The 12954-nt window shown below is 41.3% G+C and overlaps 1 protein-coding gene across 4 annotated transcripts in view; it reads right to left on the reverse strand.

Annotated features, from left to right (window-relative positions):
* The window catches only part of entpd4 (ectonucleoside triphosphate diphosphohydrolase 4), a 29861-nt gene extending 17065 nt beyond the window's left edge, over nucleotides 1-12796 (reverse strand). The window contains exons 1-9 of one of the 4 annotated variants that reach the window (XM_079826767.1): nucleotides 12548-12796; nucleotides 11998-12169; nucleotides 6358-6555; nucleotides 6061-6266; nucleotides 3296-3446; nucleotides 3113-3216; nucleotides 2144-2203; nucleotides 1891-2021; nucleotides 1743-1763 (exon numbers count right to left, since the gene is read on the reverse strand). In XM_079826767.1, the coding sequence (XP_079682893.1) occupies nucleotides 1743-1763; nucleotides 1891-2021; nucleotides 2144-2203; nucleotides 3113-3216; nucleotides 3296-3446; nucleotides 6061-6266; nucleotides 6358-6555; nucleotides 11998-12005 (879 nt within the window). In that variant the 5' untranslated portion in view covers nucleotides 12006-12169; nucleotides 12548-12796. Of the gene's footprint in view, nucleotides 1-1742; nucleotides 1764-1866; nucleotides 2022-2143; nucleotides 2204-3112; nucleotides 3217-3295; nucleotides 3447-6060; nucleotides 6267-6357; nucleotides 6556-11997; nucleotides 12170-12547 lie in introns of all 4 variants that reach the window. The other 3 variants (XM_079826765.1, XM_079826766.1, XM_079826768.1) reach the window with 3 other exon arrangements.
* Between the last annotated feature and the right edge of the window lie 158 nt (nucleotides 12797-12954).

Below are 12954 nucleotides of genomic sequence, written 5' to 3' on the forward strand. Positions count from 1 at the left end.
AATTACTCCGGACGGGATCCTGCGAATTACTCCGGACGGGATCCTGCGAATTACTCCATACCCGATCCTGCGAATTACTCCATACCCGATCCTGCGAATTACTCCGGACGCGATCCTGCGAATTACTCCGGACGGGATCCTGCGAATTACTCCATACCCGATCCTGCGAATTACTCAATATGCGAGCCTGCAAATTACTCCGGACGGGATCCTGCAAATTAATTACTGCGAACGGGATCCTACGAATGAATTACTCCGAACGGGATCCTATGAATGAATTACTCCGAACGGGATCCTACGAATTAATTACTCCGAACAGGATTCTATGAATTAATTACTCCGAACGAGATCCTGCAAATTACACCGAACGAGATCCTACGAATTAATTACTCCGAACGAGATCCTGCAAATTACACCGAACGAGATCCTGTGAATTAATTACTCCGAACGAGATCCTGCGAATTACTCTAAACGAGATCCTGTGAATTAATTACTCCAAACGGGATCCTACGAATTAATTACTCCGAATGGGATCCTGCGAATGAATTACTTCGAACGGGATCCTGCAAATTAATTATTCAGAACAGGATCCTGCGAATTACTCAGAACGGGATCCTACGAATTAATTACTCCGAACGTTATCCTGCAAATGAATTACTCCGGACGGGATCCTACCAATGAATTACTCCGGACAGGATCCTGCGAATTAATTACTCCGGACGGGATCCTGCGAATTAATTACTCTGGACGGGACGCTGCAAATTACTCCGGACGCTATCCTGCGAATTACTCCGGATGCGATCCTGCAAATTACTCCGGACGGGATCCTGCCAATTACTCCGGACGGGATCCTGCAAATTAATTACTGCGAACGGGATCCTACGAATGAATTACTCCGAACGGGATCCTACGAATGAATTACTCCGAACGGGATCCTACGAATTAATTACTCCGAACAGGATTCTATGAATTAATTACTCCGAACGAGATCCTGCAAATTACACCGAACGAGATCCTACGAATTAATTACTCCGAACGAGATCCTGGAAATTACACCGAACGAGATCCTGTGAATTAATTACTCCGAACGAGATCCTGTGAATTACTCTAAACGAGATCCTGTGAATTAATTACTCCAAACGGGATCCTAAAAATTAATTACTCCGAACGGGATCCTGCGAATGAATTACTCCGAACGGGATCCTGCGAATTAATTATTCAGAACGGGATCCTGCGAATTACTCAGAACGGGATCCTACGAATTAATTACTCCGAACGTTATCCTGCAAATGAATTACTCCGGACGGGATCCTACCAATGAATTACTCCGGACAGGATCCTGCGAATTAATTACTCCGGACGGGATCCTGCGAATTAATTACTCCGGACGGGACGCTGCAAATTACTCCGGACGGGATCCTGCCAATTACTCCGGACGGGATCCTGCCAATTACTCCGAATGAGATTCGTATGAATTAGTCACCAATTAACCAAAATGGAAAATAGTTGCAAATTTCCACAAGAGTGTGCTGAACAACAGTTTTCTGATTATTATTATGAAACAAAAATTTTGACATGAGAAAACTTAAGGAGGCGGGGATCAAATGAATTGAAGTGATGAATATGGTCCCCTTTAATGACTGCTGAGGAGCGGTTAGTATCGTCTCAGAGCTTAAGCACCATGCTGCTATATGAGCATGCAGCAGGCTCATCTCAGTCCAAGGCAGTTCAGCAAAATTCACCATGGGCTTGTACTGCACTGACTGGGCCAAGGACCACAGAATACCAGGAGAACAAGAATGAGAGAATGAGAATGAAAAAGCCAAACTTAGCTTTCAAATATATGGGAAATTGTCAGATAATAACCTGTTGTGGAGAAGCAAAGCTTACAGTTTTGGGCACTTCGTATGCGATCTGAGTGGAGACGCCACCCATGTCCAATACGCCAGCCGTACGCTTGCGCACCAGCGTCTCCTGCTGGTCACTGCCAGGAACCTGCACCTCCACCACTGCCTCATGTTCTGAGACACAAGTCAAGAAAATATTTTTTTAAAAAGAGAGAAAGGAGAAAAGTATAACTGAAAAAAATCTTTTGTAGGACGTTTAAAATGTTATTAGAAGAAAATGGCACAATATCTCTTACCATCCTCAACATGATTGAATCGTCCCAGAACAAAGTTGATACCTATCCATGCATATACTCCTGCAAAAAGACAATAAATAAATACAATTCCACAGAATTCAGATTTCCACTCGGCAAAAAAAGATTTTTTTTGTTAAAGAAATACTTTTATTCAGCAAGGAATTTAAATTAAATTGATCAAAAGAGACATTAAAGACATTTATAATGTTATAAAAAAAGATTCCCATTTCAAATAAATTGTCCTTTTGACATTTCTATTCTTTAAAGAATTCTAAAAAACAATTACCAAAGATTTCATGAAAATATTAAGCAGCACAACTCGATTTGATTTCGATTCACAAGCATGCAGTTCGATTTGATTCAATATTGATTATTTTGGATATCAGGTAGCCTGACAATCAACACATCAAGATGTTGGGTCTGGGAACACACCATTGGCAGGGCTCAATCCGAGGGGCGGGATAAACGGTTGTCTTTCAAATTCCCTCTGCACGCAATAGGATAGCGCTAAGAATGACTTCAGTGCCGTTCTTTGTTCTTTTCACAAAGAAAAGCTTAACTCCCAAGTCTTCTAGAGTAGCAGCCAAAACCGATTTGAAAGGCAGCAACCGCGGCAACTCTGCCGCCATTATGTTAAGCCTGCCCACCGGCTCTATACACGATGTGATTGGCCTGACCAGAGTTTGGTTTTTCCAGCTCGCAAGCCAACGGAAAGTTGCTAGATTGATAGGCTAAAGAAATTAGATTTGCTGCTGCTGGGTGCGTCTAGTTTCAAAGCTAGATATCAGATATTTTACATTTTAATAATATTTCACAATATTTGTACTGCATTTTTTAACAAATAAATGCAGCCTTAGTAAGCACAATAAAAAATCTTCCAGACCCCAAATTTTTAAACGGTAGTGTAGATTTGTGTAACATTTGAACCCTTGCATTTATGAACTGATGACTACCAGCGGTGGTTCTTACCTTCCTGTTTGCCTGAGATAACTTCCACATGCGAGTCGGAGAACAGGAAGTTGAAATTCACAGGAATGTCAGTCCTCAAATCCTCCAGCAGGGCCTCCTGCTGGCTGCAAACAAACACAATCTCTTAGCACATGTGGCGGCTTTCCCACAGCATGCAACTAATATGAGTGTGTGATTGAACACCTTTCAGGCAGGACTCTCATTCCTGCAGTGCACAGGATGTAGAGAGGTGTTTCCTGGTGCTTGTTTTTAGGGATGTGCTGAGCAGCAAAGCTCAGAAGAGGGCTGATGTAGTCACTGGCCTTTTCTGGTGTGGATGCATAATCGGAGATACCTGAAAAGACATCAAATAGTATTACTGACACAACGTTCAATTTTGATTCAATGCAGATTAATTTGGATATATATCATGTAAAGTAAGTCAATTTTAACAACAGAGACCAATTGCTATTTTAATGTAATAATCAACACTCAAATAAAAACTGATTTGTATACAATTTTTTTTATAATAATACCTATGTGATATAATTACAACCCCAAATCAGAAAAAGTTGGGACAGTATGGAAAACGCAAAAAAAAAAAAGAAGTGATTTCTAAATTTACTTTGACTTGTATTTCATTGCAAACAAAATGAACACAAAATATTTCATGTTTTGTCTGGTCAACTTCATGTCATTTGTAAATATGCATCCTTTCCTGTCATTCAGACCTGCAACACTTTAAAAAAAAAATTGGGACAGGAGCAATTTAGGGCTAGTAATGAGGTGAAATGGTTAAATAATGATGTGATTTGAAACAGGTGATGTCAACAGGTGATTGTAATTATGATTTGGTACAAAAGCAGCATCCAAGAAAGGTCTAATCCTTTAGGAGCAAAGATGGGCCGAGGATCGCCAGTTTGCCAACAAATACGTGAGAAAATTATTGAAATGTTTAAAAACAATGTTCCTCAAAGAAAGATAGGAAGAGATTTGGATATTTCACATTCAACAGTGCATAACATAATGAAAAGATTCAAGGAACCTGGAGGAATTTCAGTGCGTAAAGGACAAGGGCGCAAGCCTAAGCTGAACAACCGTGATCTCCGATCCCTCAGGCGGCACTGCATCAAGAATCGTCATTCATCTATAAGCGATATCATCACATGGGCTCAGGACTACTTCGGCAAACCTTTGTCAAGTACCACAATACGTAGTTACATCCACAAATGCCAGTTAAAACTGTACTGTGCCAAAAGGAAGCCCTATGTTAACAGTGTCCAGAAGCGCCGTCGACTTCTCTGGGCTCGGAGGCATCTGGGATGGACCATCACACAGTGGAAACGTGTACTGTGGTCAGATAAATCAGTATTTCAGGAATTTTTTGGGAGGAATGGACGCTGTGTGCTCCGGACCAAAGAAGAAAAGGATCATCCAGACTGTTACCAGCAACAAGTCCAAAAGCCAGGGTCTGTCATGGTATGGGGTTGTGTCAGTGCCATTGGCAAAGGTAACTTGCACTTCTGTGAAGGCACCATTAATGCTGAAAAGTACAGAGAGATTTTGGAGCATAATATGCTGCCTTCAAGAAGACATCTTTCCCAGGGACGTCCATGCATATTTCAACAAGACAATGCAAAACCACATTCTGCACACATTACAAAGTCCTGGCTGCGGAGGAAGAGGGTACGGGTACTTGACTGGCCTGCCTGCAGTCCCGACCTGTCTCCAATAGAGAATGTGTGGCGCATTTTGAAGCGCAAAATGCAACAACGAAGACCCCGTACTGTTGCCCACCTTAAGACTTGTTTGCAGGAAGAATGGGACAAAATTACACCTGAAACACTTCATCACTTGGTGTCTTCAGTCCCTAAACGTCTTTTAAGTGTTGTGAAAAGGAATGGCAACATTACAAAGTGGTAAATGCTTTACTGTCCCAACTTTTTTTGAAATGTGTTGCAGGTCTGAATGACAGGAAAGGATGCATATTTACAAATGACATGAAGTTGACCAGACAAAACATGAAATATTTTGTGTTCATATTGTCTGCAATGAAATACAAGTCAAAGTCTTTTTTTTTTTTTTTTGCGTTTTCCATACTGTCCCAACTTTTTCTGATTTGGGGTTGTATGTTTCTACTTCAAACATACATTAAAAAAAACATTACTTAAGTAAAAACTAAAATATAATGAATAATATAGTGCATGCATACCTGACTTATTGTTTACAAGCGGTTATATTGATGTCTTTCCGTTTGAATCACAGCAATTACATGAGACATGACACATTTTAGTAAGTTGTACTGTTTCTTTTAACATACCGTTTATTACCGTCTGTCTGATGTTCATTCATGTTTAATAAACAGCAGTAAAGAGGAAGAGATGATCTGTTCACATGCCACTTAAATTGAGGCCGATATGATCTGTCAGGCCACATTAAATGTGCAGTGTGTAGTATTTATGAGGATCTACTGACAGATATGCAATATAATATACATAATTATGTTTTCAGTGGTGTATAAAGACATTACATAATGAACTGTTATGGTTTTATTAGCTTAGAATGAGCCGTTTCTATCTACTTACACCGCGGGTCCCCTTACAGTGAAATCGTCATTTTGCACCGTCATATTTCTACAGTAGCCCTAAATGGACAAACTGCTCCACAGAGCGCCAGTTACTCTCTGCTCTCTCAGACGATTACATTTTTGTCCTGTGTTGGCCACCGTAGCTTCTCTATGTGCTTCGAAAGGGAGTGGTAAGCGGTTGCAATTCACAACCTCGCCGCTAGATGCAGCACATGGTCAGGTTTAAATTGGGCTCGGGTTCATAATTACAGTTAATGTATCGGGCCGGGCTCGGACACAACGTGCATGGGCTCGAGTAGGGTCGGGCTTGATTTTTTGGGCCCAAGCTCTGGCTCGCACTGGCCCAACAGTGGAAAAAGGGGCTATTCATTCCCTTACTGACCTGGCTTGATCTTCATCACTACAGGCTTCCTGTGCTTGTCTCGCATCTGCTTGATGTCTAGGAGTTCGTGCAGGTTGCCGTTGTGCCGGGGCCATGTGTACACGAACACGCGGGAGCCACTACTACCACAGTCCACCACCAGCCCGTAGTTCAGATTGGGGTTATTAGTGTCCGTGGCCTCCATGTCTGGCACCCGACCCAAACGTCTAGAGGAGAAACATTGATCACAATGATTAGATTTGTTGTGAGATGCGTAACAGAAGTAAGAGAAGTGATCTGAACTGATAAGCGCTTTACGTGTGGATGTGCCTGTCCTCTCTTAGCCAGCTGTACTGGCCCTTCTCCGTGACCAGCAGCAGGTACAGCAGGCCCATCACACCGGCCAACAGACCCAGCAGCAGCAACTGCCTGAAGGAAGGCAGCAGGAACCGGGGCAGCACCACCGGAGACAGGCTGAAGTGCCAGGAGGCTGGAAACAGGCAGGAAATGCTAATCCTGCAGGGAAAAGAAATAAAGATAAGCAATGCATCACGATGGTTACTGGATCCTCTTAGCTTGTTCTATTTACTTAAAGGGATAGTTCACCCACACATACAAATTCGGTCAACAATAACTCACTCTCATGTCATTCCAAACCCATAAGACTCGAGATATTTGTAAAGAAATCTGAGATGTTTCTGTTTTTCCATTGAAAGTATATTCAACCTGACAGTTCAAAACGTTCATCAGACATTGTCAAATAAATCCCTATTAATCGAGCGGTTAAATCCAAATCCTCTGAAGAGACACATTCACTTTATATGATGAACAGCTTTAATTTAAAAGACTTCTCAGTTCATATGGATTTCTTTTACAATCTCTTTATGAACGTTTTGAACCATCAGAGTTTTGGGTAAATAGACATTCTCAACAGCAATTTCCTCTCCACGCTCTAAGCCAGGGTTCCTCAAACTCGGTCCTGGAGGGCCACTGTCCTGCAGGGTTTATTGGAACACTAGTGTGCAAAGATTTATTCCTACGACATACCAAGCTTAGGCTTTATCAGCATTAAAAGATAAATATCATTGCTGCTTTTTGCAGTGCAAATTTAGCTCGGAAAGATGAAAATAGTACGTTTTCATCAGTTATTTTATCTACGGGTAACTACATTACAGATTTCAGATTTGTAAGATTTGTTTAAATGCATTAGAGCAGTGGTTCTCAAACCTGTCCTGGAGTACCACCAGCCCTGCACATTTTGTATGTCTCCCTCATCTGTCACACCTGATACAACTCATGAGCTCATTAGTAGAGACTGCAAGACCTGAAATGGGTGTCTCAGGCCCTGTCCACACGAACACGGGTATTTTCAAAACCACAGCTTTTTCTATGCGGTTTGGCTGTTCGTCCACACGCAAACGCAGTATCCGGTTCCTCAAACCGGACTTTTTTGAAAACTCCGGCCAGGGTGAAGTCCGGTTACAGCGTTGTCGTGTAGATGGTGAAACCGGAGATTAATGCTGCCTTCACGTGCTATCGGAATTATCGTTAATACGAGTTTCCTAGGTAAAAATTGCACATGAACGCCCTCTGATGTCATGTTTACCACTGGGAAGTTCGGAAATAATTTTGATACCCCAATTCCCGAGATGGGCGTGTCATAAGCTTTAAACATGGTGGCGGGGAGAACTAGACTGCTGTGGCAGGTGTGGTTTTATTGTTTTTTTCCCAAAACAGCTAGGTCGTCTTGTCTTGAAATTAATGTAGTACATATTTACATGTAAGAGTAATCATATGAAGCGTATTGTATGTTTGGTACACAGCGAAAATATCCTGCATTTGCCTGAAATTACAGAATCAACAGAAAGCGGACTATCTGGAATGTTATGGTTGTCGGTGCATGGGACACTACATATGATGTTGGTTTTTAATAAGATTTACCCAATAAATCAGTAGAGCAGTTTGTTGACTAACCTCCGCCCACAAGAATACGCAAAAAAGAGGGCGTGGTCTTGTTGCTCCCCCACGTGGAGAAGAGGAAGTGTTGCGTTCGGTTGCGTTTGTAGTGTGTTTGTCGCCATGACGTCCAGACGCTGTTATTTTCATCCTGGAGTCAAATCACCTTTGTTTGGCCTTCAGGGACGCTGTACTTTGAGCACATGCATCTCCCCGTTATGGTAAGAGGCGTGACCTTTCCGGGCAACGTGCGCTAAGCTGCTGTCGAATCACAACACGGGAACCGCTGGCACAATCAGAACTCGTTAAGTATTTCTGAAGGAGGGACTTCTTAGAACAGGGAAATCCTCAAGCCGTTTTTAGGACAGTGAAAACAACGGTATTCAGATAAGTAAATTGTGTGAAAAATACTGTGTTTTTTTACACGCGAAACATGAACTCATGTTATATTGCACAGGAAAAACGGGACCTTTAATAACTCTGCTAAATAGTGCTTATAACATGTAGCCTATACAGATACATGCGCAGTTATCTCATTGTATTGCAGAACAGAGGCGCCAGAATGCAATAATACAACATGGTAAGGCAAGTGTGTGAAGCTTCAGTCCACTTGGGCCTGCCCATGTGTACAGTTACCTGTCACTGAGTCCAAAGAAAACTTGTAGAAGGGTTTCACTGAGCCCATAGCATCCCTCCGTGGATGGGACCCATGTGGAAATCAGGCAGCCAATCATAGCGCGGTTTTGCGTTTTCATGTGGACGGAGATTTTTTTTAAACCGTGCGTGTGTGGACGCGATTGTTTTTTTAAACGGAGGAAGAAAAACTCTGGTTATAAACATACCCGTACGTGTGGACTAGGCCTCAGATATAGGGAGACATTCAAAATGTGCAGGGCTGGTGGTACTCCAGGACAGGTTTGAGAACCACTGCATTAGAGAGAGCGATTGCGTGTGTGAATAAGTGCTACCTGTGCTTTCACCCGATTATATTCAGTAGGCGTAGAAGGTACAAAAAATCCCTTGAACTATAACATCCCGCTCAAGTCCATCGCCGTCATCATAACCTTTACATTCTTTCTGATGAGTAATCCATATGCATCAAGCTAGTTAAATGTGTTTAACGTGCGAGTTCTGGCTAAAAATGCAGTTATATAATGGGCCGTTGGTATGAATTGTACTCGTGATGGAGTGGTAGTGGAGCACTCTCGGAGCAAGTGAAAACCACGATGCTCCGACTTTTAAAAAATCCGCTCCTCACTGCATTCAAAATCACGCAGCTCCGCTCCCACTCCACTCCGCTCACATACTCTGGTTTGGAATGACATGAGTGTGAGTAAATAAAAATCAAATTTTTCTGGTGAACTATCCCTTTAATTAAAATGAGCTAAAACAGTGACCTCAGTCCACTGTAGTGTGTTAAATTAAAGATGACTGATGACCATTTGTGCTTGGATGACATGAATAATTTGTTGCATTAACTGAAACGGCATGGGTGGATTTTCAGTTCTCTGCATGCTTTGCATTAGGACTGAATTGGGAGAGTAACGCCGTGTCCAAAATCGAATGTCATGGGCGATAAAAAGATAACGATAATTATCGTGAAATAGTTTTCCTCGATAAAACGATAACAACAGTCTCAATATAATGCTTACGCGCTATGCGTAATGCTGCGCATGTGTTTTGCAGACCGGGCTTCTGGGTGCCAAACGCGGTGTTGTTGACAGTGGCCGACAGGCTTGGAGGATTAGAGTGGAGTGGAGCAAGAAAAATGAGCGATAGTGAAGAAAATTTAGCACTCACGAGCAGCTCGGAGGACAGTTATCGTTGACAAGAAAGGTCACTCAACTTCAGTGGTTTGGAGATATTTTGGCTATTTGCAATCCGACATAAAACACCGATTTTTTTTTTTTTTTTATCGATTAAATGCATTATCGACAATTAATCGATCATCGATTAATCATTAACATCCCTAGTCCAAATAGATATTATTTGAAAAACAGTAGGCAAAAAGTCCCTGGATGACCTAGTATTTCCGGCAAGATTCTGAAGTGTGCATCTGACAGACACTTTACAATCCCATGAGGCCACGGGAGAGGATTTAGGAATGGAGGTGAAGCGACACAAATGATGCTGTAGGTCACATGCAGGGCTGCACAATTCATTACATTTGTAATCGTGATTACAATTACGGATGCCACAATTATGTAATAAAGGCATAATTACAAAAAAAAAAAAAAAGTACATTTCTCTGTGTGCTTATGATTTTTTTTTTTTCCTCTTCGCAATTACAATTTCAAGGGAATAATCGAGAATTATGATTTGTAATCGTGCAGCCCTAGTCACATGACAGTAACAGCATGGCGGATGTTTTATGTCTGAATTTCATTCATAGAGCGTACTTTTTTTTAACGGCCCTGAAGTAAACTCAAATTCAAACGTAGTACAAGCTCAGACAGTAAGCGATTTTGGACGCAACTGAAATGTTTCAATTAAGTGCTATTCTATACATTTAATGAATAAAGGCCAATAGTCACCATGGAATCAAAATTGACAATTGACTACTGCAGTATTTATTAAATGATTTATCCCTCCACCCTCATAATCTTTAATTATATTCTTTAATCCTCTTGCAGTGACATCTCTTCTCTGATGATGTTTACTGGCGTGAGGGCGGGGCAACCTGTCACTCACATGAGATCGACCAATAGCAAACCACAACCATCCAATCAATTCCCCACGGACAAAATTAAGCCCTGTGTTCGAGAAGCCGCTTCACTCGGATAAACGTCACAAGAGGGAAGAAGAGACTGTCGAAACTTCTGTTTAATGCCGAGTTTAAGGTGCGAGGACACAATTTCACAGGCAAAAATTGTCTATTGTCAACAGTAGTGTTGTAGTACTCAAGACTGGTCTTGGTCTTGAGACTGGTTTTGTCTCGGTCTCGACCACATTTGTACTCAGACTTCAAAGACTCAGGATTTTGTCTCAAGACTGGTCAAGACCACAACTGCTGGGATATTACTAAATTGCCAGTGCATTGTCTGATTTATTTATTAACATCATTAATGTGATTGGATGTAAAACTTACTGCTTCAGATGCAATCAATAACTTATTTATAATTTGATTTATTGCCGTTTCAGAAATTAATGAGGGATTGTGTCAAATGTCACCAAAATTCAAGATATTGTTGCAAAAAAGCACTTGTATGAGATCTAGATTTTTTTATTATAACGCGATATATTATGCAATATCACAAGAGCAAGAGAGCGGTTTTCACAAATATGATTTTTTTTTTACATAATTTACGCATTTGTAATTTGCCAATTCAGATGCATCGTCTGTATCACCTCAGCAGTGCAAAGATTGTGCTGTTAATGATTTCATTTTATTGGTCTCAGCTCTATATATTGTGTCTTATTCTAATTATATTTATTGATTAAATGTAAGATATTTAATGTGGATCTTTATGAATTTAAGGAGTGCTGGTCTGGTCTTGGTCTCAGATTAGGTGGTCTTGACTACAACACTAGTCAACAGTATAGCAATGTGTGAAGCTCAGCTCAGAGAGAAGTTCAAGCTTTAAAACCAAGCAGCTTTCTGTTGGTCAACACAGCGAATTCGAGTTGTGAAATCTGCATGGTGAGTTTCCGTTTTTGTGGTTACCATTGTACTGAAGAGTAGAGTTTGTAATTATTAGTGTGTGTAATACTAAATGACTATGTTGTTGTCGTTTGCTTCATTCAACATACATAGCTATGCTAATGTCAGTGCAGTGACACACTAAAATGTTTGTCAAAAATTAAGAGATTAATTTTGTGTTTTCTTCAGGGTGCACGGAGCCATTTAGAAAGTAAAAAGCATCTATTTTAAGGGTCTAAGTCAACTCTAAGGGTTTGTCAAGCATAAGAAACTTCATTGATAACAATAAGCTTTGCCATTTACATCAGATATCAACTTTTCCCATTTTAGCAAACCTCAAATTTCTTCAATTTTGTACTTGCCTTCCCATCGCTGGAGTGGATGAACAGGTGAGATGGACGAATCAAATCTTCTCTATACAGGTGTATTCCTCCATGACGTCATACTTCAAGTCGTCGTCGTCGTCCTCATCATCATCATCATCATCAGGGGCTTTCACACGTGTGCAGGTGTACCGAGGAGACGTGGCATGTCCTGACAGACAGCAGGAAGTGAAATAACCGCATCAAGTTCACTTGTAGACAGACGTGCACATGTGTCTAGCTCGACATAACAATTAATGATCTTCGGCTTATGATCTAGTCAGCTCCCTACATAGGGCGATCGAAGGCGGCTATAAACCCCATATTTGAGCACACCCTTAATGCTGTCTAGGTAGGGAGCTCAGTAGATTTTGACCACAACCACAGATAACGTCTAATCACGAGCTGTGCGTTTCCCAGAACAGCTTAACGTGCCTATTTGATACTTAAAAGTAGGGTTGTACGGTTGTGGAGAGACTAACTGGAGTGCTTAAAAAGCTGTCAGATGTGTTTAAATATCTGTATGATGAACGCAGGAGAATGTTCTCACCGTTCGGCTACATCTGGGACGGATGCGTCAATAATACAGCCATCCTCTGATATGAATTCAAGAGTCCAAGAATTGAAATCCTCTCGGTGAACGCATAAAAATGGCAGTTTAATTCCAATGGTAGTGAAGGATGATAGTTCAAATTTGGCCGAGAAAAGCCTCTAATTCCCGGTAGTTACCGATCAACAGTTCAGCTCAGTAGTAAAGACGGTTTGTGCGCACGCGCGTCGATGCCGGAAACTTGCGCCTGCGTACACCGCTACTCTGACGTCATCTCGCGTTTCCAATTCGTCACTCGCATTTTTTAATTCAACTTTCAGAAAAAAACATACGACATTTAACATAAAAGAAAGCAAAAAAAGAAATTGTGGGATACGTATAACAGATCTTACATAGTACACGTTAAA

The sequence above is a fragment of the Gobio gobio genome, assembly GCF_949357685.1.
Source record: "Gobio gobio genome assembly, chromosome: 10".
Taxonomy (NCBI): domain Eukaryota; kingdom Metazoa; phylum Chordata; class Actinopteri; order Cypriniformes; family Gobionidae; genus Gobio; species Gobio gobio.